Consider the following 22,109-nt stretch of genomic DNA (forward strand, 5'->3'; position numbering starts at 1 on the left):
TACTTTTTGGACAAAAATACATTTGGCAGGTTACTTAGTGAATTTAATAATTTTGAGGTTGGAAGTTTAAAAATACTAAAATTTGTATTAGATGACAATATTTTAGATAGAAAGAATTGTAGGAAAGGACAAAATGGCAAACTAAAGTCCTCATTCAAGCAAAAAGGTCTTAAACATCTTTATCTTGAAAAATACACTCTAAAATATTGTTTTGTTTGGTTTGGTTTGGTTTTTCGAGACAGGGTTTCTCTGTATAGCTTTGCGCCTTTCCTGGATCTCGCTCTGTAGACCAGGCTGGCCTCGAACTCACAAAGATCCTCCTGGCTCTGCCTCCCGAGTGCTTTGTAAAATATTGTTTATGAAATGGTGGGTTATCTGGTATTTGCATTGGAATAAAGAGATTATAAAGGAAGCAAAATCAGCAGTGGATATTTTTTGGAACCTGATAATGACTAGATGGAGTCCTCTATACCATTTTAGTTTCGTACTTATTTGAAATTCTTTATCATAAAATGTTTTAAATTTAAAATAAAAAGTTTCATAGAGCTGGCCATGGTGGGACCTGGTCAAGTAGACTACAGTAGTAATTAATAGAACCAGTGGATATACCTATAATCTGAATATTTGCTAGTGTACACAGTAAAACAGGAAGTTATTCAGAGTTGGAGGCCAGCATGGGCTACAGAATAGGGTCCTGTCTCAAAATAAAAACAAACAAAACCCTAAACAAAACCAGATGTTTTGATTTCTTCTTGTTGTTTACTGTATGTATTCTGAGCCAAGTTCATCTCCTGACCATCATATTTCCAGTCAACAACAAAATGGAGTGGCTCAGTAAAAGAATATAGTGGCCTATATAGATATATCATAATCTTTTTGGTTTTTTGTTTTTGAGACAGGATTTCTTTATGTAGTCCTGGCTGTCCTGGAACTCGCTCTGTAGACTTAAGCTGAGATGTATCATGATTTTTAAACTTTTAAAAATGTCTACAGTCAGGCAGTGATGGCTCACTCCTTTAATCCCAGCAATTGGGAGGCAGAGCCAGGCGGATCTCTGTGAGTTCAAGGCCAGCCTGGGCTACAGAATGAGTACCAGGAAAGGCTCCAAAGCTACACAGAGAAACCCTGTCTGGGGGGGAAAAATGTCTGCAAAGTTTAGAAAGCCTTCTTGACCAATAGATTAGGGAAACAAATTTGTTAATTGTTAATAGTATGTTTACATAGATCTTACTCTATGAGTTGGTTGAATTAATTTACCTATCTATTTATTTATTTTGGTTTTTTGAGACAGGGTTTATCTGTGTAGCTTTGGAGTCTGTCCTGGAACTCCCTCTGTAGACCAGGCTGGCTTCAAACTGACAGATCCTCTGCCTGGCTCTGCCTCCTGAGTGCTGGGATTAAAGGCGTGTGCCTACCGCCCAGCTGAGTTGGTTGAATTTTTTTTTTTTTTCAGAGCTGAGGAGAACCCAGGGCCTTGCACTTGCTAGGCAAGCGCTCTACCACTGAGCTAAATCCCCAACCAGAGTTGGTTGAATTTTTGATAAAGCATTTCCATACCAAATGCTCAAGACTTACCCAAGAAAACTGACCTGATATTTAAATACCCCTGCATATTATTTAAGCATTAGCATCATTAGTGACGTGGAACAAAATTCTGTCAGTTCCTTCACCTCTACTTGAAACAGTTGACTTAGAAGCAGGAATTCACTTACTTGTTTGTTTTCATCCAACTCCCTATTCTATTTCTTCCTAGTGTTGGAAAGCTTCATACCGAAATTTGGGTCCTGTAATGTGCTTAATTCTCAGAACCATACACTGAAGTGAATTGCAGATAGATTTAATTAAAAAGACCACACGGCTAAATAATAAAAATCTTTTGCTTCTAAGATCTTTTCATTATATCATGTCATCCTGATTTCTGGAACCTTTGACTCTACTGATAAAAATCTGCACTTCTCTGCATTTCTTGTTTGGGTACATTTTGATCTTTCCTTCTTCAGGATTCTTTATCAGAATTGCATAGGGCTTCTGCATCATAGAATATGGATAGAGAGGAAATGAATGGGAAGTTATTGAGTGTTATCCCTTATAGTGATTGCAAATTCTTATTTCCTTGGTAATGGAAAACAAAGGCCTCTTCCAAATATCTATACATTATCAGTTACTTTTGAGCCTCCTTTATTCCAGGCTAGCTACAATTTAGAAAAGGGTTTTTATAGAGCAAAAGTTTAGAGTCTCTGGTCACTTTAGATAATTCTTTGTCTCTACATTTTTCTGAGGAAAAGTTTTATAATCTTTATCAGATTCTTTTGGATATCAATGATCACTCCTTAAAATAGTTAAGAACTACAGGTACTCAGAATTCAGTTCCTAAGAGAGCAACATATAACAAACTGAACAAGTTTTTTGGCCTGAAAGGGGACAGGCAGTAAAACTACTGTGAAGCCCACCTATGAAGCAGTTACTGTCTGAGCAAAGAAACAATTTGTGAATTCAGATCTTGTTTTTTGAGAACTCATATAACTTTGCTACTAGACATTGGAGCCTGCTTGGTTTTATTTGTATTAAGACTCTGTTTGCGCTTGATAAACTTCTAAAAGAATATTTTTTGGAAAGAATTAGTGACAGGTCTGGAAGTCATAAAAGACTTTCTAAATTTGAGTTTCAGGAGAATAAGGAATGGTGGCAGCCCCTAAACATTTATCTTTGCCTTTTCTGTTTTGTAAGTACTTAGAATGCAACAGGTTGATAGCCAAAGTAAGGACCAATATTGTATCCTTTGAGCAGTTCACTAAAGCAGGATCAGCAGGAATTTGTGAGTGTATGTACTCAAATAGCTATAAATGTATTATGTTTGAAAGCTGGTAGAAAAACAAGCTAGTTAACAGTCAGGAATTAAAGTTGTTTGAATATTGTACTAAAGCAAATGGAAAGGCAGTGTGTTTGTTTCCTCTAAGAGTTGGAATTTATAATGTGAAAAGCAATCTTGAAAATTAGAAATCCTAAATTTATAGAAGAATCATGTTAATCTTGTCACTCTTAGTGGCGAGTAGTAATTAACCAGGGTATAAATTGCTAGTGGTCTTTAAGAACAGAAAATAAAGGATCCTATGCAAAAGTATTGCTAGTTTTCCATAGTTTAGTTTTGGAGTGTTTTTCTAATCAGTAGAAATAAATTTTTGTACTTTTGTTTTGTATTTTGAAACAGTCTCTGTATATCCCTGGCTGTCCTGAAACTATTATGGAGACCAGGGCAGCCTTTAACTCACAAGAAATCTGCCTGTCTCTGCCCTCTTAAAGTGTTGAGATCAAAGGCCTATACCACCATACTGGCCAATTTTTACACTTTCAAAGGTGTCTCCCCCCCCCCCCAGAAACTGGAGTATGCTTTTTAGTTATTAATGTTGGTTTATGAGAGATCTGTTGAAATCGAGAACATGTATATTTTGTTGTTATTGTGTGAATGTGCTCTGGGTGTGAAGGTCAGAAGACAACTTACTGGTCTTGGTTCTCTTCTTCTACCATGTGGGTTCAGGAGATTAAACTCAGATCATCAGACTTTTCAGCAAGTGTCTTTTTTTCTTTTAAGATTTATTTATTTTATGCATATAGTGTTCTGCCTGCATGTATGCCTGCTGGCCAGAACAGGGCACAAGATCTCATTACAGATGGTTGTGAGCCACCATGTGGTTGCTGGGAATTGAACTCAGGACCTCTGGATGAGCAGCCAGTACTCTTAACCACTGAGCCCCAGCAAGTGTCTTAAATCACTGGCCCTGGGACATGGAATTTTTTTAAAATGGATTTTTAGCCTGTGTTGTGGTACTGCTGCTGCACTTGGGAGATGATGATAGCAGGACAAACCAAGAGTTCAAGATTATCTTTAGCCACATATCATGTTCAAATTCAGCAAAATAAAACAAAATCTGAGTTTTTAAATTGATTACAAAGTAGTGGCAAAACATTCAGTTGAAAATATTTTGTTCAAGAAAAATTCATAAATAGGTGTTTTAATGAAAAGGAAAATGGCTGATGTATGGAAATGTTAAGATATTTTGCATCTTGTTCCATTCTGTAAACTCCCTGCTGTGTTTTAGGCCATGTCCAGAAAAACAGCAAATGATTCAGGAGACAATAAAATAACTACAAAAAATGTTAACATGGTATGTGGTTGTGGTTATGTTTTGTATAGGAATTCATAGTAGCAAAAGTACTAGTTTACCAGTGCCCTGAAGCTACTTTTTTCAAGTATTGAGACAAACATTACTGAAACTGGATCAAAGGTAGGTATCCACATCAAAGCTTCAGAATCATTTTTCATATTGAGGTCTTCTGCAAAAATATTTGTAGCCTGTAATCTAAATATTTTTGATGCTTTGGATGATAGGAACTGTCAAAGGTCCTGGGTTTCAGCAAACCTCTAGCTAGCTAATCCCACCCATCTCATTGTCTTCTAGAGAAACAAATAGGTTTCCATCCCAAAGACTGCATTTTTGTTAATAATTTACTGTGTGAGTAATATAAATTAATTTTTGCTAAGGCAGAGCTTACCCCAATGCTTATCCATATTTCTTTGAGGTAGCTATTACTTTCCATTACTGTTAACTTTTCAAATTACAGAATATCTAAGGTTAGCTTCATTGTCATCAGTACAGTTAAGGTTTATTTGGGTAGTGGGTAATGTAGTAGTATAGTTTTCATTGATGGTGCTTTCAGCCTATTTACTTGGGCTTTACATTTAAAACAGGAATTGTCCAAATTACTATGTTTCTATTCTGTGACACTCAGCCATTGTTACTGAGTTGTTTTTCTACTGGGGAGTTGTCTTAGGGTTTTTATTGTAGTAAAAAGACACCATGACCATTGCAACTCTTATAAGGAAAACATTAAATTGAGGTGGCTTGCTTAGGGTTTCAGAGGTTCAGTGCATTATCATCATGGTGGGGAGCATGGTGGCATGGTGATGCTGCAGGAGAAGCTGAGAGTCTTGCATCTTGCAGGCAACATAAAGTCATTTGACTGTCACACTGAGAGAAGCTTGAGCAAGAATCCTAAAGGCCCGCCCCCACAGTGACATGCTTCCTCCAAGAAGGCCACACCTCCTAATAGTAGTACTCCCTTTGGGGGCCATTTTCTTTAAAACTACCACAGGAGTAAAGGAGTTTCTTTGCCTATCTATAATCTGTCACCACTCAAAACTTCCCAAGTACTCAGAGATCACTCACTAAAAACAAGAACAGCTGGTCACCATGATGTGATGTAATTAGTTATTTTTCCAGAAACAGTTTATAGAACACCACATGAACTTTTATCTCCTTCCTTGATTTGGAGAGCGGTTCTTATGTTTACCCATTTTTGTGTGATGACAAACAGAATATATTGGAATGCTGTTCATTCTTCCATATGAGAAATTCTCATTCCCAGTAATGTAAGAAAATTTATCAAACTCATACAAGATTGATGTTTACAGTGATTTAAGAGAGTTCATCCATTGAAACAGTTTCAACAACCACTTGTATAATTTACACCTGAACATTACTCAGCAGTCTAGTAGTTGTTGGCTTACATAAGCTTATTCATCTGACTGAACCTTGCAGAAGAGTGATGAGCTTGATTTCCTCCACAACTTTATTGTTAGGATGAGTAGGACCCTCTCATATTATCACTAGTTATATTATATACTCAGATGTGATGTGCACAACTGTTATTTTTGGAACTTGCTATAAGATAATCCTGAGATTAAATAACATTTAGCTGTCTCACCATGTTAGTCAACCCCAGTGTCTGTAGGAATGTAAAAGGATTTTAATTTCTGGAGGATGGTTCATTAAGACTATGAAACATGTTCATACCATCTTAGTAGTTACACTTAGAACAGTTTGTCCTAAGGACTTGTGTGCATATGTGTGAAGAAAGTTCTCAGTAAGACCATGAATGAGCCAGGCGGTGATGGCACACGCCTTTAATCCCAGCACTCAGGAGGCAGAGCCAGGCAGATCTCTGAGTTCGAAGGCCAGCCTGGTCTACAGGGCGAACTTCAGGACAGGCACCAAAACTACAGAGAAACCCTGTCTCAAAAAAAACAAACAACAAAAAACAAACAAACAAAATGAATGAATGTTCAGTGCAGCACTGCAGAATACCAAAAATAAGCAACAGTGTGAGCATTTATTTACCTTTAGAGGATTCATTTAAATTATAATGAATCAATAGAAGTATGTTTTGGTATCATTGAAGAAGTACATATTTACACAAAGATATGTCTTGTTAAATATAAAAACCAGCTTACAGAACCAGTTGGACTATTACTTTTCTATTTTAAGAGGGTCTCTTTTTTTCTATTTTAAGAGATTTTGTTTTTTTATGCTCTATTAATGTTGGGTTTCTTTGAGATATGGTATCACTAACTTGCTTTGTAGACTAACCTTAAACTCAAAGCAATTCACCTTCCTTTGCTGCCTCGTTTTCTAGGATTGCAGCCATGTGCCACCATACCAAGATTATGTTTGTATATTTTTGCAAGCATCTTTGTAACAAGTTAACTATAAGGATCTTAACTGATAGAGCCACCCAACTTCAGTGAGGAATTCCCTTGTACACATCAGAGGTTTAGGTTTCTTTCTTTTTTTTTTTTTTTCTTTCTTCGAGACAGGGTTTCTCTGTGTAGCTTTGTGCCTTTCCTGGAACTCACTTTGTAGCCCAGGCTGGCCTCGAACTCACAGAGATCCGCATGGCTCTGTCTCCCGAGTGCTGGGATTAAAGGCGTGTGCCACCAACGCCCGGCTAGTTTTAGGTTTCTTTAGTGTTACGTTCTTAGTTATTTTGTCAGGAATCAGAACATGCATGGTCAAGCTCATTTCTTCTATATTTTAAGAAATCTTCTTGCCATGTTTTTTCTTAGGAAAAATGTTTGTGTTTTCTCTAAGCATAAATAAACTGCTTACACAAGAAACTCTCCCTGGTAAACCCTGTAGTGGATTGACTTTTGACTCAGTTATGGAAAGAAACATACTCACAAGGATTGGGGTTTGGTTTGTTTATTTGTTTTTGTATGTGGTTGTGACAATGCAGTACTTGTCATATATATAAGCCTAGAGTTAAGAAACATCTTCAGGGACCAGATAAGGTGATGCCACACCATAGATCCAGTGTTTGGGAGGTAGAGGCAAGATCTCTTAAGTTTGAGGAGTTCTGGACAGCCAGAGCTACATAATGAGACCCTGTCTCAAGAAAGAAAAAAGGAGAGGAAGGAAGGAAGATCTTCAGGGCTGAAGATGTGCCTCAGCTGGTAAGAGTGCTTGCCAACCATGAATAGAACCCTAGGATTGATTCCAAGCACCACACAACACTCTGGGTATCTTGGCACATGCCTATAATCTTAGCATGCAGGAGGTAGAGGCAGGTGGATTAGAGTTTGAGATCAGCCTGCAAAGTTCCTAAGACCATATAGGAAGTCACATCTTCAAATAGCTTTTATGTTCATAGTATAGTTACTTTGTTGTTGTTGAATCAATGATGAATAAAGAGAAAAGTGGAAAATATGTGTAATATAAAACCCAAGGTAAGCCAGGCAGTGGTGGCGCACGCCTTTAATCCCAGCACTCGGGAGGCAGAGCCAGGCGGATCTCCGAGTTCGAGGCCAGCCTGGGCTACCAAGTGAGTCCCAGGAAAGGCGTAAAGCTACACAGAGAAACCCTGTCTCGAAAAACTATTAAAAAAAAAAAAAAAAAAAAGAAAACCAAGGTAAATCTACATAATGTAAATTCACCCCAAAGATCTGGGAGTTTTATTCTGGGCTTGTTTAATGTAGTGCTAGTTAATAAACACACTTTTTATTTAGATATTGCTATCCAAAGTAGTTAGTGATTAGTTACTTTAATAAATAAAGGCTATACATTAAAATCTTAATTTTCCTTTGAACTCTGCTGCTACATGTGTGACTTTCTTGTGAGTAAATTTTCCCTATTCATTGTTAATCATCCAGCTTGTTGAATGCTAGGCAAACACTCTCCCACTCAGCTACACCCCCAGTCCCTTAAGTTAATTTTTTTGTAATTCTGTTTTTGTCTATAAAATAATGGGGAAAATGTCTTAGTGGTTAAAAGTACTTGCCTTACAAGCATAAAGGCTGAGTTTGAATGCGCTCCTCAGAATCCATGCAAGCTAGACACAGCTGAGGCCTGTTACCTCAGCCATAGAGAGGCAGAGAGAGGAAATTCCCTAGGAATATGCAGGCCAGCTAGCATTGTACACACAGCAGTGAACAGGAGACCCTGCTTTAAACAAGGACTTCAGCTTCAGATATCCGTCATCCTCTGACCTGCAAACTCATAATTACATACATGAATGTGTGCTCACACACAAAAAAAACATAAAAATTTTTAAGTCCTAAAATTGTATTTTTGTGAAGTAGAAGAATTTGTCTAAATCAGTACAATTATGAGGTTAATAATGCCTTGTGGTTTGTGTAAATAACTCCATCTAAAAAAGGTAAACTTGTCTACATTTCAGGGTTTGAAAATCAAAAAGGTCTGAATTTGTTAAAAGGAGGCAAATGTATCTGAGTGAGATTCTGCTTACTGAAGTACATTTCTGGTATGAGAAAGTTCTTAAGTATCATCTGATTCTAAGATCACAGTAGGACAGAGCCTCAGAAGTCTTGATATTTTGGTTGGTTGGTTGGTCGGTTGGTTGGTTGGTTTGGTTTGGTTTTTGAGATGGGGGGTCTCACTGTACAGCCTGTGGCTGACTTGGAACTCCGCTATGTATACCAGGCTGGTCTTGAACTCCTAGAGCTCTTTTCTTGCTTTTACCTCCTGACTGCTTAAAGGCATGTACCACCCTGCCAGGCTCAGAAGTATTGAGTATAGAATTCAATCTAAATTCCTTGAGGACAAGATCTCTATTTGATTATTAGAAGCCTTTTTCTTTTCTTACTTTTTTTCTTCATTTCTCGGAGAAAATTTTATTGACCTTTTAAATATTTATTTATTTGCCAAGCAGGACAATCCCATCATACTTCTTCTGGAACCAGCACATGGTTTCCTCTTTGCTGATTCTGTTTGGCCCCAATGCAGTCTGTCCTATGGTTCTTTTCTGTGATGCTGAAACCTGGCCTACTCAGCACCACATTGACGTCCAGGCCATAGATCCCAGTGCTCGGGTCATATTTGATGCCCAGGTCAATGTGTTCTTTAATACCAATATTGTTCCAATATCTGAGAAGTTCATTTTTCCCTAACTCAACTCATGTACCTTCAGACCTTTTTTTCAGGATTTCCTCTGACTTAGCTCAATGAAGTGAAGTGAACAGCAATCTTTTTATTTTTCCTTATGCCAAAGGATCTAACAGTGTATCTAGCTTTGGAAAGCACAGGTTTCTTCTGGTCTGTGAGCTGCTCCAACACCATGGCTGCCAGGTCAGTCTGTCTCTACTCTCCCCCACACTGATACTGAGATTTAGGGATGTGAGGTTCCTGAGTGGTTCTCACCTTGATCTTGAGCCGTGATAGAGAGCAAGAAGAGGATATTCTTGACTGTATTAGGACACAAAGTTCTTAAAGCCTTACTGATTTAAGATCATGTGATTTAGCTCTATTGTCATGGTGTATGGTCTTACGCTACTTCTTTCCCCAACTCGTCTATTGCTACATACAGCTCAGCCTCTCTCATAGCCATTATAAGTAAGAGTTTCTTTTTATTTGATTTTAAATTGTTTTGTAGTAAGCAAAGCTTTATAGACATTGCCTTATACCAGCTTCAGAATCCCCTGGTGAGAATATAATTTAGTTAAAGAGATGAAAGGGTAAACTGATGATATAGGAGAAGAATTAGGAGAAAAGGAATTTTTATCTTGGCTTAAATTACCAAATCATGTATCTCAGTCTCTTACTGTTTATGCCATCCTGTTTCTCTCTCTTTTTCTCCTCAACTCCTACATCTTTTGCCTATATTCACTACCTTCAGAGCTAATACAATCTAAATTATGTGAACTTCTCACCAGATCTCTGAATATTCTTAAAAGTTTACATAGTGCTTATCCCTTCTCTCCCTTTTGCTGTTTAGTTTGTTAGATTTTGTTTTGAGACAGGGTTGACCTGGAACTCATAGAGATCGCCTTCCAAGGACTAAGATTAAAGCCTTACCACATGCAACCTGTACTTTTTCGGTTTTTTGTTTGGGTTTTACTGTGGGGTTGTTTACTTCTTGGTCATGTTTTCCACATTTCTTCTCACTTTTTTTTTCTTTTTCTTTTTTCTTTTTCTTTTTCTTTTTTTTTTTTTTTTTTGCATACATACAGTTTGGGAAAAGTGAAAGCTGCTTTTAGCCACATTCAGGTTATTAATGATAGTCCTCTTCACAGATTCTTACCTAACTCTACAGAACTGTGTAAACATCCTGCTGCAAATTCTTCTCCATGTGCTTCTTAGAGTCAGCAGGACAATATTCTTTCTGTTGCATTGACTTGAGACTTTATATAAATTGCCAAGCCAGTTGGGAGTATGCCAGGATTCACAGAAATTTGAAGCAGGAAAAAAAGAAAATGAGTATTTTATTTTAAGACCTTGTAGAATTTTCCTGTGTAATACAATGTTTTCTGAAGTCATCAAACTAAATTGTGGACTACATCACAATTTTCTGGGTCCTTATGTAGTCTTTTTCATAGCATCCTTTTCTCCCAAGGTAAAAAGTAATGTTATGGTATTGCTAGTTTTTTTTCCCCCTCAGAATACTTGGGATTTGGCTAGAAATGAATAAACATATAATTCAGATGGTATATGAGTTTTGCAAAAGAAAGCTAATTGTATAGGTGAAACTTTCATTTTGAACTGTTCTGTGATTTTAAAAAAAAGTATAGGGTTAAAAACAAAAATAGAAATTGTTGAGGATAAAGTCATCATTTAAAAATCTCAATATAAACCAGGTAGTGGTGGCACACGCCTTTAATCCCAGCACTCAAGAGTCAGAGAGGCAGGTGGATCTCTGGTCTACAGAGCTAGTTCTGTGATAGCCAAGGCTACACAAAGAAACCCTGTCTCAAATCCCACCCCCCCAAAATCCTAATATAAAATTTCCCCATTCCTTTTTTAAATTTTATGGTCATAAGAAAAACTGATTTAAGAAAAAATTGAACTTAACATGTATATTAATTTAATTTAGATAACCAGATTGAAAGATTACATTGTAAAATTACCAGCTATTTTTCTTTTAACCCTTGTTGCAGTTTTTCTGAAGGTAACTTTTTTTTTAAAGACAGGGTCTCATATATCCCAGGTTGACCCAAAATTTGCTATATGTAGCCCAGAATAATCTTGAACTTCTGATAATTATGCTTGTACCTCCCAAGTGCTGGGATTGAAGCCCTGTAACACCACACCAAATTTGTGCCAGGCTAGGGATAGAACCCAGGGCTTAGTGGTACCAGACAAGTACCTTACCAAATTACATAACCAGTCCCTTTTTGTAAAATTTTTCTCTTATTAACCGAGTTAAATTTATTCATTAGCCTACTAAAGATTTTTCAGAACTGTGCAGTATAAATTTTAATTATGTAAATATGGGGATGAACATAATGATTTCAGGGTATGTCTTAGACACCTGAGTTTTGAGTTTATGAGTCCCAGTTTAAGGATTGTAACGGAAATTTGGTTTGTGGCTTCTAGCTAACTGGAGTTCACTAACCTAAGGTCTTTAACAAGGTAAGAAACAATACTATACATGAAAAACCTTGTACTGAAACTGAATAAGAAATTGGGCCTACGATGACAATTTTAGGGAAGATTTTTTTAAATTGAGTGTATATTTAAGTTGGAGTCTTAAGTTAATATAGTCAGTGACTCTAGTAAATTTTGAAGTCATACTATAATGCTGCCCCTTAGAAAAGTGACTGTTGTGAATAACATTGTAAAAACTACATTGTTTAACTGTCTTTTATGTTGGCCTAAGCAAGAGTAGATTTTCTCCTTTTTCTCTACTAGATGACATTATTATTTTATGTAGTAAGTTCCATATAATTTCAGATACACAAAATATACCTCTGGCTCTAGATTAAGTGAAATATTTATTTTTACTTTTGTATTGAGTACCGTATTTCAAAGCAGTTTTCATACTTCATGAGGTTATTATGTTCCAGGTTTTTCTTAGGAGACTGAGGAAGATAACAATAATAAACATACTATTGTTAATAAGTTGAAAGAATTCTGTTCATCAAAATAAAAATGTTTTTGGTGTTTCATTTTAAATTTAATTATGAGTACTAGATACTGTAAACCCAAACGAATTAAAAGAAAGTGGGGTAAGACAAAGGGACATTCTAAGAAAAGGGCTTGGGGGTGTGTGGGACAGGATATTCCCTTTATTTTATCAGGGACTGAAATTGAAGAAATTTGACATTCTGGTGGCTCATGGAGAGCTGATCAGAGATTGCTTCTTGGCTGAGTTGCTGTCTGAAAGGCTGCTAACAATCGTTGTCTGGCAGCAGATCTTGTTCATCAGGATTGCATCATCTCTGGGAGAGTGGCCAAGGTCCACAGCCTCAGTACAAAGACTGTCTGAAGCCTGCTCTTTCTGAAGCGGCACTCCTCTTCCTGCCAGTCCTCTTCCCAGGGTGGCGAAAGCAGACTTGGGCTGCCTTTCTTTCATTGCATTGGCTGTTTATTGGACTCTTGTCTCCCAGCTGCTTCCGCCTCACCTGTCTGATGTATTTCTTCTGAAATCTCTGAAAAGTCTAGAAACTACATATAAATGGGGACTCTCAAAAGAGTACTCAGTATTGGAAGACAAGCTGGGTCTGTTTGTAGATGTAGTATTCTGTAGATCTGCTGGGTTGTTAATTGATGGGAGAGTGAAACTGCATTTTTACTCTGCCCCTGCCCTTTCTCTTACTTGCTGCTGTTGAAGACTTGGCCTACTTTATTTCTTCCTTGTCACTTTCATACCTTGCATTTTTTAATTCTGAGTATGCTTTTGAAAATATTTTTCTGAAGAATAGTTTGTTTCCGAGTTTTTTAAAATATGAAATCCACAAAAAAATAAAAATAAATGTAAAGTTCATGCCCTCTAATGGTTGGTGACTCATGAACAGCTCTCTTTCCATGTTTATGACCTATTAATATTTCAAATGTGGAGAGCTCATTCTGTCCAATACTATATTTGACTTTGTGGAGAAAATGCTGAAATTTAGGAAATACAGATTACCTCTTCCCTTCTTCCTCTTTACCCCAAATTTTACAGGTTTCTTTTCCTTCTGGGAATGTAGAAAGTTGGTGGAGTTCACCACAGGTAGAACTGATTACACACACACACACACACACACACACACACACACACACACACACACACACACACACACACACACACCACCCATCCCCCATCCCGTTCCCATTGTCAGGAATAGAATGAGGGAGAAGAAAGGAGTCATAATTTCATGGTTTTGCTAGACCCTTGTCCAGAGTCAATCTGGTATTTGATGAAAAGAGGTCTGTGTCAGGTGTGGTGGCGTATGCTTACAATAGCACTTGGGAGGTTGAGCCAACAGGGTACATATTTAAGGTTGATTTGGGCTACAGGATTTCAAAAGGAAGTTACTGAGTTTGGGTATGGTCAGTGAAGAACTCCCAAGGAAAGGGGGGAAAAAACCCTTTGAGAATCCCTCAGGAAACAGGGTTTTAATTTGAAGGGAAGAGAAAGATACAGTATCTGATGACCTTGAAAATCAAGGCCATTTCCTTTCTGCCCTTAGTTTATTTTGCACATGATGGGGCGTGCAAGTTAAAGGGTTAGGCTTGGTGCTAAATGGAAAGTAAAGAGATTAACAAGGCAGTGCAAACAAATAAAATTATCATTAATCGGTAGGAGGGTTCCACTTTGTACTTTGTGAGCCCATCAAGTTTTTTTGAAATACTGATTTGTGTCTCAGCCTTTTCTAGGTCTTCAAAGCTACTGACAGATAATTGGGGGGACCTCAAAGGTGACTGCCCCAAATCCTTTTCATTTATTGTATTTTGAATTCTAGTAAATGCTGAGCTTGGTTACCATGATGAGTTCTCTTAGTAAATGTTTTCTTGATCCCTCTTGATGTGTCGGACGTAGTATCTGACCGTTAGAACTACAGCAGTGGGTAAAAATACATTTTTGTAAAATTCCCTGCCCATGGCGTTTTGGTGATAAGAATTTGAGTAATGGAGTAAATGATATCTTGAAATTATTTCTGTCTAGAGAGTTCTTACACTCTTTCCAGGACACATCTCCAAATTGTGAGATTAAATGAATAGTTACTGTAACTATAAGCTTGATAAACCAGAGTAAATACCTGATTTCTTACATGAGGTAAGTGTTATAATAAAAGATTGTATATAGGTGATCTAGTAAAAGTTGTTCGATTAACATTTAAGTAGCTACATGTCACACCATTTTTCAGGGGAGGGACTATAAAGAGAATTTTTATATTACCAGAATTTGAATTAAGAAACCTCATCATGGGGTCTGGGGAAACGGCCTAGTACTTAAGACCTTTGGCTGTTCTTCCAGAAGTCCTAAGTTCAATTCCCAGCACCTATAACTATGGGATTTGACGCCCTCTTTTGGTGTGCAAGTGTACATGCAGATTAAACAGCCATAGACATAAATAAATAAATTTAAAAAAAGAAACCTCATTATTATGGAAACATGATTTAGAGCAATATGGTTAAGCTGGCCTATTACAGTTGCTTTCATCAGAATAGTAGCAGTAGTTCAGTTACATAAAGCTAGACAAGAGGAAAAAGAACTTATGAAGAGAAGTATTTCATAAAGATACATCTCAGCTGTTCAGATAGCTGGTGTAAGATCTCACCATTGCATTTGAAGCAAAGTCTCACTCCATAGTCCAGGCTGGCCCCTCTTGATCCTTCTGCCTCTTGAATGCTGGGATTATAGGTGTGTGCCACCACACCCAGCAATTGTGTTAGGATTTCATTAGGTGATGTAGAAATAATTTGCCACCACCACCCCCCCTTTGGTTTTTCAAGACAGGATTTCTCTATGTAACAGCCCTGGCTGTCCTGGAATTCCCTTGGTAGACCAGGCAGGCCTCGAACTCACAGAGATCTACCTGCCTCTGCCTCCCAAGTGCTGAGATTAAATGTGTGTGCCACCACTGCTTGGCTTAATTTATTCATTCTTAAATGGAGGTACTACATGAAGTAACTTTCCCACTTTTGCCTTGTGTAGTATATCTTTTTTCAAGTTATTCTGTCAGGGGGGAAAATTAGCTATCAGCCTAGGTATGTGTGTCTGCAGATGGATGGTTGATTTTTATGAATGTGTGTTGGTGGTGGCTTTAGCAGAAGAGTGATAATAGTGTTGAATCATTTCTTTCTTTCTTTTTTTTTTTAAGGCCTTTTCTGAAATAGAACACATGATTTGGATTCCTTTGACTAATCAAAGGTTATGATCATCAGATGGACTTCTGGTTATCTGGTCAAACAACTTCTAAGCTTTCCTTAATGCAAATTATCTAACAGTGCTAAAATTAGAGGGAGTATCCTTCAGTATGTCCTTTGGGCTTTATTTGTAGGTGGTCTCTTTGTTTTGTCATTTGCAGATTTTATGTCATTTTCCCAATGACTTGGGTGTTTGAGAATTCTTGTTTGACTACTTGGGGGTTGGGGAGGGACATTTATTTGCAAGTTGGTCCAGAGACAGCAAGTGAACCAATCACATTATCATGAATTATGACAAGTTGGTAGGAAAGCTGATTTCATTTGCATTTCAGTTTTCAGTCTAACAGTGTCACCCTGAGTTGGATGAGAATAGGTATTTTGTCATACTCTATTTGAAGAGGCCCAGGTCCTACAGAAAACTGTTTTAGTTTATAGCTGTGGTAGCTTTATGAATTAATGGTGCAAAAGTAATACCTTTAGGTAGTCTTAAATCTTGGACTGACTCACCATTCAGAATTAGTTTCCTTAGCCACATTGATCTGTGTCATTTATAAAAATAAAATTCATGTCTCAAATCAGTAACTATTTTAAAATCTTCATTTATCCCTGGATTGATTCAATCAGTATCTTATACTTTCATTTTACTTAACTATTTTTTGTAATAATATTGATAATTATTTGACTTCTTTCTTTTGATTTTTTCCAAGACAGGGTCTCTCTGTAGCCCTGGCTGTCCTAGAACTCAATCCATAGCTCATGCTGGCCTCCCAAGTGCTGGGATTAAAGGCATGTGCAACTACTGCCTGGCTTTGACCTGTCTGCTGTCTTAGCATAAATTAATATATCAGTCATGAGACCCTTTTTTAGTCTAGGTCTTTGACAGTATATTGACTTCTGAACACCCACATAAAAATGCTTCTTGTTTCATGCTTTAGTGGCTCTTTTTATGTTAAAATGAAACCACTAATGTGAATCATACAGATTCTGCTCTCCAGATGCCTTCCTTAATTTGATTTTTTTGTACTTACTATTCAATGAATTTTTTATTCTTAAATAAAGACCAATTTATGGTTATCAAATCAGTATGTATGTTCATTGCTTTTTTAAACACAAAAAATCTCTAAATCTTTGTCATGAAATGTTTATTGAGTTTATGTTATCTTTCAGTGAGAAAAAGTACTCGTGTACACTTCTTTAAAGCAGTTATTAAGTCACAGCAAAATTGAGCAGGAAGTACAGATTTCTGTATATCCTCTGTACCCACACGTTTAGCTTTACCCTGTGGTTTTTGTTTTTATTCATATCTATGAGTGTATATTCCTGCACAAATTGGTTTTTTGGATAATTATATCTTCTCCAAGACAGTTAAGACTATTTAAGTCAGAGAGGGTCTGGAGAGATGACTCAGCAGTTAAAAACATTGGCTGTTCTAGAGTTCCTTGGGTTCAATACCTAGCACCCATATAGCAGCTCAAAACTGTTTCAAACTCCAGTCTGAGGGGATCCATTGCCCTCTTCTGGCCTCTGTGGGTACTGCATGCATGTAGTTTATAGACATGACAGGCAAAACACCCATATACGTAAATATATTTTTTAAAAAAACAAGTCAAAGCATAGAAATGGCTATCTGATCAAATATAAACAACTAATTGAGCTCTCCCGGGTTTACTTTAGAATAAATAACTGAGTGCTGATAAAGCTACATTTATTGATTGCCTATGGAAAAGTTAAAATGGAACTATTAAGGAGTAAACTAGAATACTTCTGATAACCGTCGTGAATCTTAATACTTGTTTCATATATCCTAGACTACTAAAACTGTCTGCTAGGCAGTTAAAGAGGGAGAAACATGTGGTTGTTAGTGATCCAGGCAGGTCATTGTTTTTGCTTTGGCAGGAAAGAAAATAATTAAAATAGAAATTTAAAAGTAAGCATAACTCTTTGCTAACCTCATTTGTAGAACATTAGTAAATTAGACTACATAGTAAACCTAGACTTATTCTTTAAAGCCTTATTCAAATTCAAGGGGCTAGAGAGATGGCTCGATGGATAATAATAGCACTTATGCAACTGAGTTCAAATCTCCAGCCTCCATGTAAAAGACAGGAGGATGTGGCTTCACAAACCTCTAACCAGTGCTGGGAGACAACCAAGCTTGCTGGCCAGCCAAAATGCTGAATAAGATTTGAGAGTCGTAGAAGATGATACCCAGAATCCTCCTGTGGTTTCCATATGCATGAAGGAGTACACTCAAGCCTACACACTTGACATGCATACACTGTACACAAACACCACAAGCACACAAAAAGACTTATTCAAACAGCTGAAAAACACTAGACAGCATTTTATTTTATTTATTCACTTAATCATTTATGTATTTATTTATCCATTTATTTAGGTTTTTGAGACTACGTTTCACTGTGTAACACTCCTGGCTCTCCTGGAACTCACTCGAATTATAGACCAGGCTGGCCTTGAACTTACTGAAATCTGCCTGCCTCTGCCTCCCAAGTGATGGGATCACAGGTGTGCAGCAGCACCAATACCACCACCTGGCCGTTTAAGATAAATTTAAAGGACTCTCTGGTCAGTGGTTATTTTCCTTTTCTGTGGCAGGTTTCCTCATGTCCGTAACATGTTGGCTGAGGCTCTGCAGCTCACCCCCACTCTTTGAGTGGTCAGTCTCCATTAATTGGACCCCGTGATTTCCACCCTCTGCTGTCTTGGACGTCATGAGCATTGCAATCCCTCTGGGAGTCACCACACCAGATACATCCTACTCAGATATGGCTGCTGGATCAGAGTAAGTGCTACTTCCTAGATAATAGGATTGCTTCAAGTTTGTGCGAGAATGGATTTCTTCTGAGCAGTTCATAGCTATATGTAATATTTTCTTAATTAAAACCAATCCCACTTCAGAAAACATTAGGCTTGCCCTTCCCCCACCCCCAGCTGGAGGGACAAAGGAATTGGAAGGGGGAGGAAAGGAACTTTAAAGGAGGGATTTCTGGGTAAATCATAAATATAATCAAAGTTGCACAGCAGTGGTTACATTTTCCTTTGTTTTATGGGTGGGGAAGATTGAAATGAAGTAGGTGTATCACCTCCTTCTAAAGAGTTAATGATTTTGATAAGAGAGATAGGAGGTTTCCTTTCCAACTGATTTTCTTTGAAGGCCTCTTCCTATGTACTTGTCATTATTCTAGAGTAAAGGGGCTGAAACTATATGGGCAAACTGCTTAACCAGCTCACTCTGGGGTAGAAGACATGGAGAGCTGTATCATCTGTTTTTACAATATTCGTTGCCTAGAAAGAGGACCTTCAAAGTCAGTGGTACCAAACTTGTTTTTCAGCTAAGAGCAGCATTAGGAATTCAGAATTTGTCGAAAAGTCCAATCCCTAAAATAGACTCAGTTCTTGAAGAATTTAAATGCCAAATGACAATGAAGGTAGGCCTTCATTATACAATTTTATATATATTACTCAGTTTAAAATTTTTTAGCCTTTTGTATCCCTTCTCTTAAGTTGTCCAAGATTGCCCCCGCTCACAGATTCCCCCCTCTTGTCCTTTTACCTCCCTTGTACCCAATCTTCCTTGCTTACAGAAAGGAAGTGGAAGCCCCCTACCTTTCAAGACGAAGTGGCACTACACCAGGATGTGAAAGTCCAGCGAAAGAGACCCAAGGGGCCTAGGGGGCAGCACACCCCCAGAAGCCAAGTCTATTCCAGGCAGTACCAGGGATTAGGGTCTGGGCTGGAAAAATCCTGGTGTTTTGAATATGTTCAGGTCCAGTTCAGACTCTTGATCCCACAGCCACTTCTTGAGTGAGGTGGGTGTTGCTCTAATTCCCGTTTCTCTTGCCATTTTCAGTCCCTGGGAATTCTTTCCCCTTCAGCAAAGCAAAGCAACTGTTTCAGAATTCTGGGTTGAATGGCATCCCTTGTTCATAGTGGTTTCCTTAAAACTGAGGATACTATTAAAGAGCATGTATATTTCTTTATAAAGCTGCCTGCTGTTGACTGTTTATTTGGGTTCCTTAAAGAGGAAGACATGCAGCTACCCTAAGAAGTAATATATGGTATTCTGGGGTAGTCTGGAATTGAAAGCCAGTTTTTAAGCTTCTTCTCATATAACAGTGGGGTGCGGGGGAGGGCATAGGAAAGACTGGTCATCTTTATTGTAGAGGTTTTTGTTTGTTTTGTTGTTACTTTGTGGGTTTTTTGGTTTGGGTTTGTGGGGTGGCTTGTTTGGTTTCGTTTGGTTTGATTTGGGTTTTTTTGTTTGTTTGTTAGTTTGGTTGGTTTGGTTTGGTTTTTTGCATGCCAACAAGATTTAGTTATCATTAGCTGAGACTTCCAATTGTATAACTCTTTCCCAAAACAAAGTATTTAAAAGTCTTCCTGTGTTATTGGATAGCCAGCTCAATTATATAGTGGTTGCAGGCCTTTATAAAGTCAGATAATATCCTACTGCAGTATTAACAAATAATGTATAGACCTCATTAATATTTATGAGAAATAAATAATATTTATGAGAAATAAAGAGGTTAAATGAGTAAGTTTGGAATTGGTAAGTAAGGAAAAGACCCAAAGCAGTCATTCTTAGCATTAGTATTTCCCTCAAAGTATAACAGTAGCTATGCACATGTGCTGGGGAATCCAGGAGTAATGCATGAATGAAAGCAGTCTGGTCTGTACTATGACTGTAGTGCCATGTCTAGGACTTCCTAAGTGCTCTAATTCAGTGTCTTCAAAGTTTTGATACCATCTATGGTCACAACCAACTTCACATTTCTTGTTGAGCAGTTTTACAAAGGGCATTGACGGCAGTCGTTTAGCTTATGTGCTAGTCTATTAATTATTAATGATATTTGTCCTTCATCATGCCTAACCATTGTTCTAAGCACTGTTAAGATTAAACCTGGTATTAAAGGCAACATATCTAACCAAGAAAGAAACCTATACCTTACCTCATGAGATTATTAAGTCTAATTATAGCAGTTTACATTCTACAATACACACACACACACACACACACACACACACACACACACGAAATCTTCTAGATATAACACAATTGAAAAGAAGATATTTACATCTCTTGCATGACAGAATTTCAATTATTTTCTAAGAGGTGGCATTATAGTAGCCAGCTGCATATTATTCATTGAACATAATTGATGACTATATCTGTTGTGAGCCCAATTTGAGCCCAATTTCTCTGTGTATGACCAACTGTTATAACATTTTAGCCACAGAAGAAAAAAAGGATATAATTATTTGCATAAAGTGGTTGTCTAATAAAGACATGCAATCATAATACTCCTTTTTTTGTGTGTGCTGTTTTTTGCTGTCCTGAGGCCTGAACCCAGGTCCTCAAACAGGCTAGATAAGCCCTCTACTGAGCTATATCCCCAAATCTTGATACTGTAAATTTTTAATCTGTATTTTAAAATATACATAAAAATCAATGTATTTATCAATGTGTAATTGTTTAATCCTTAACCATTGTAGACATTGTAAAGTTTTATCATTAAAGATGGGTTTAAATTTTAGATTAGACATGCATAGCAATATTTTAAATGCTGTGCTTGACTACATATTACTAAGCAGTAGGATGGCCTGTTAACCTCCACAATATACGTTTTATTTTTATTCCCTAGACTTGCACATGAAGTGCATATGTACATATTTACCCAGTTTGGAGATGGGTAAGATATAACCAACATAGCTCCATCTCCATGGCCATCTTTTATTTCATGCAACTTTTATTTTTCCTGTCCCACAAAAAAGTTCATTTCTAATAAATTTCACCCCATGTGTTTAATGGTATAAAATCTCCTACCTAAAAATATGTACAACCCTTTGGATGGATTACTTATTTAGTAACATACATAGTCAATAACAATGTATAAATCCATTACTTTCTTTTAACTGTCCATCATAGAAACTAAATTTTACCTTCATTTTATTAATGCTTGTCTGCCTTTGGTTTCATTTAGGAAACCCTACCTGTACTCCCCCAGTTGCCTCAGTGACCCATGTTCAGATCATCCTTTTCTCAAGAATACTGACCTGCATTCTTGATATATTTCCCTCCCAGCCACTCCCACTGCCAGTTCCCATTTTGAAGACCCTGTCAATTACTAAAGTGCATGCACCTCACTAACAGAGAATACTTCCCTCTGTCTTAAGTTCCTCACCTAGAAATGACCTTTGCTGTTATTAATAAGACCCCTTCTCACAGTTGTGGAGCATAAAACTAGGTGAGTTTGCTACATATATAAGAGTCTTACTTTATCCCTCACTTACCAGTTAATGTGCTACATTGAATTACACGCGTTACTCCTGCTCAGTGTTGTGGGTTTTGTATATCTTGAAGCAGGAAGGTGGTTATTTGAAGCAAACTGAATTATTTGATTCCCTAAAACCCTTTGATCTCTGGAGTTGCATTAACACTGATTTTTGGAGTTGCTAATGGGTGAAGCTTTGTTCTGATTAATATGCATTACAGATAATCCATTTCACTTCCACCAAGTCATACAATTACATTCTTTAATTCTTCAAAAGTCCATAAAACCTAACCAAGTAAAGTTGATGTAAACAAACAAACCTGTTTTATTCTTCTCTAAGACCTATTTTAGCCTTCGCCATGGGTGCCTTTTTATTATCAAGTAAAGCTTATGT

General features: G+C 37.3%; 1 protein-coding gene and 1 pseudogene across 29 annotated transcripts in view; one reads left to right on the forward strand and one right to left on the reverse strand.

The window, feature by feature from the left end:
- The window catches only part of Setd5 (SET domain containing 5), an 89,945-nt gene that overhangs the window by 17,322 nt on the left and 50,514 nt on the right, over window positions 1-22,109 (forward strand). For 9 of the 29 annotated variants that reach the window (XM_042273789.2, XM_076567545.1, XM_076567557.1 and 6 more), the window contains 2 exons: window positions 18,039-18,225; window positions 19,028-19,252. The exons of 2 other annotated variants lie outside the window; for them this stretch is intronic. Coding sequence is in view for 5 of the 27 variants with exons in the window: in XM_042273792.2 (XP_042129726.2) it covers window positions 18,155-18,225 (71 nt within the window). In the remaining 22 variants the exon portion in view is untranslated. Of the gene's footprint in view, window positions 1-18,038; window positions 18,226-18,775; window positions 18,872-19,027; window positions 19,253-21,085; window positions 21,689-22,109 lie in introns of those variants that run through there. 18 more of the 29 variants (XM_042273792.2, XM_076567551.1, XM_042273791.2 and 15 more) reach the window with 6 other exon arrangements.
- Window positions 8,989-12,642, reverse strand: LOC102920384 (large ribosomal subunit protein uL5 pseudogene; annotated as a pseudogene).

Source organism: Peromyscus maniculatus, chromosome 3, assembly GCF_049852395.1.
Source record: "Peromyscus maniculatus bairdii isolate BWxNUB_F1_BW_parent chromosome 3, HU_Pman_BW_mat_3.1, whole genome shotgun sequence".
Taxonomy (NCBI): domain Eukaryota; kingdom Metazoa; phylum Chordata; class Mammalia; order Rodentia; family Cricetidae; genus Peromyscus; species Peromyscus maniculatus.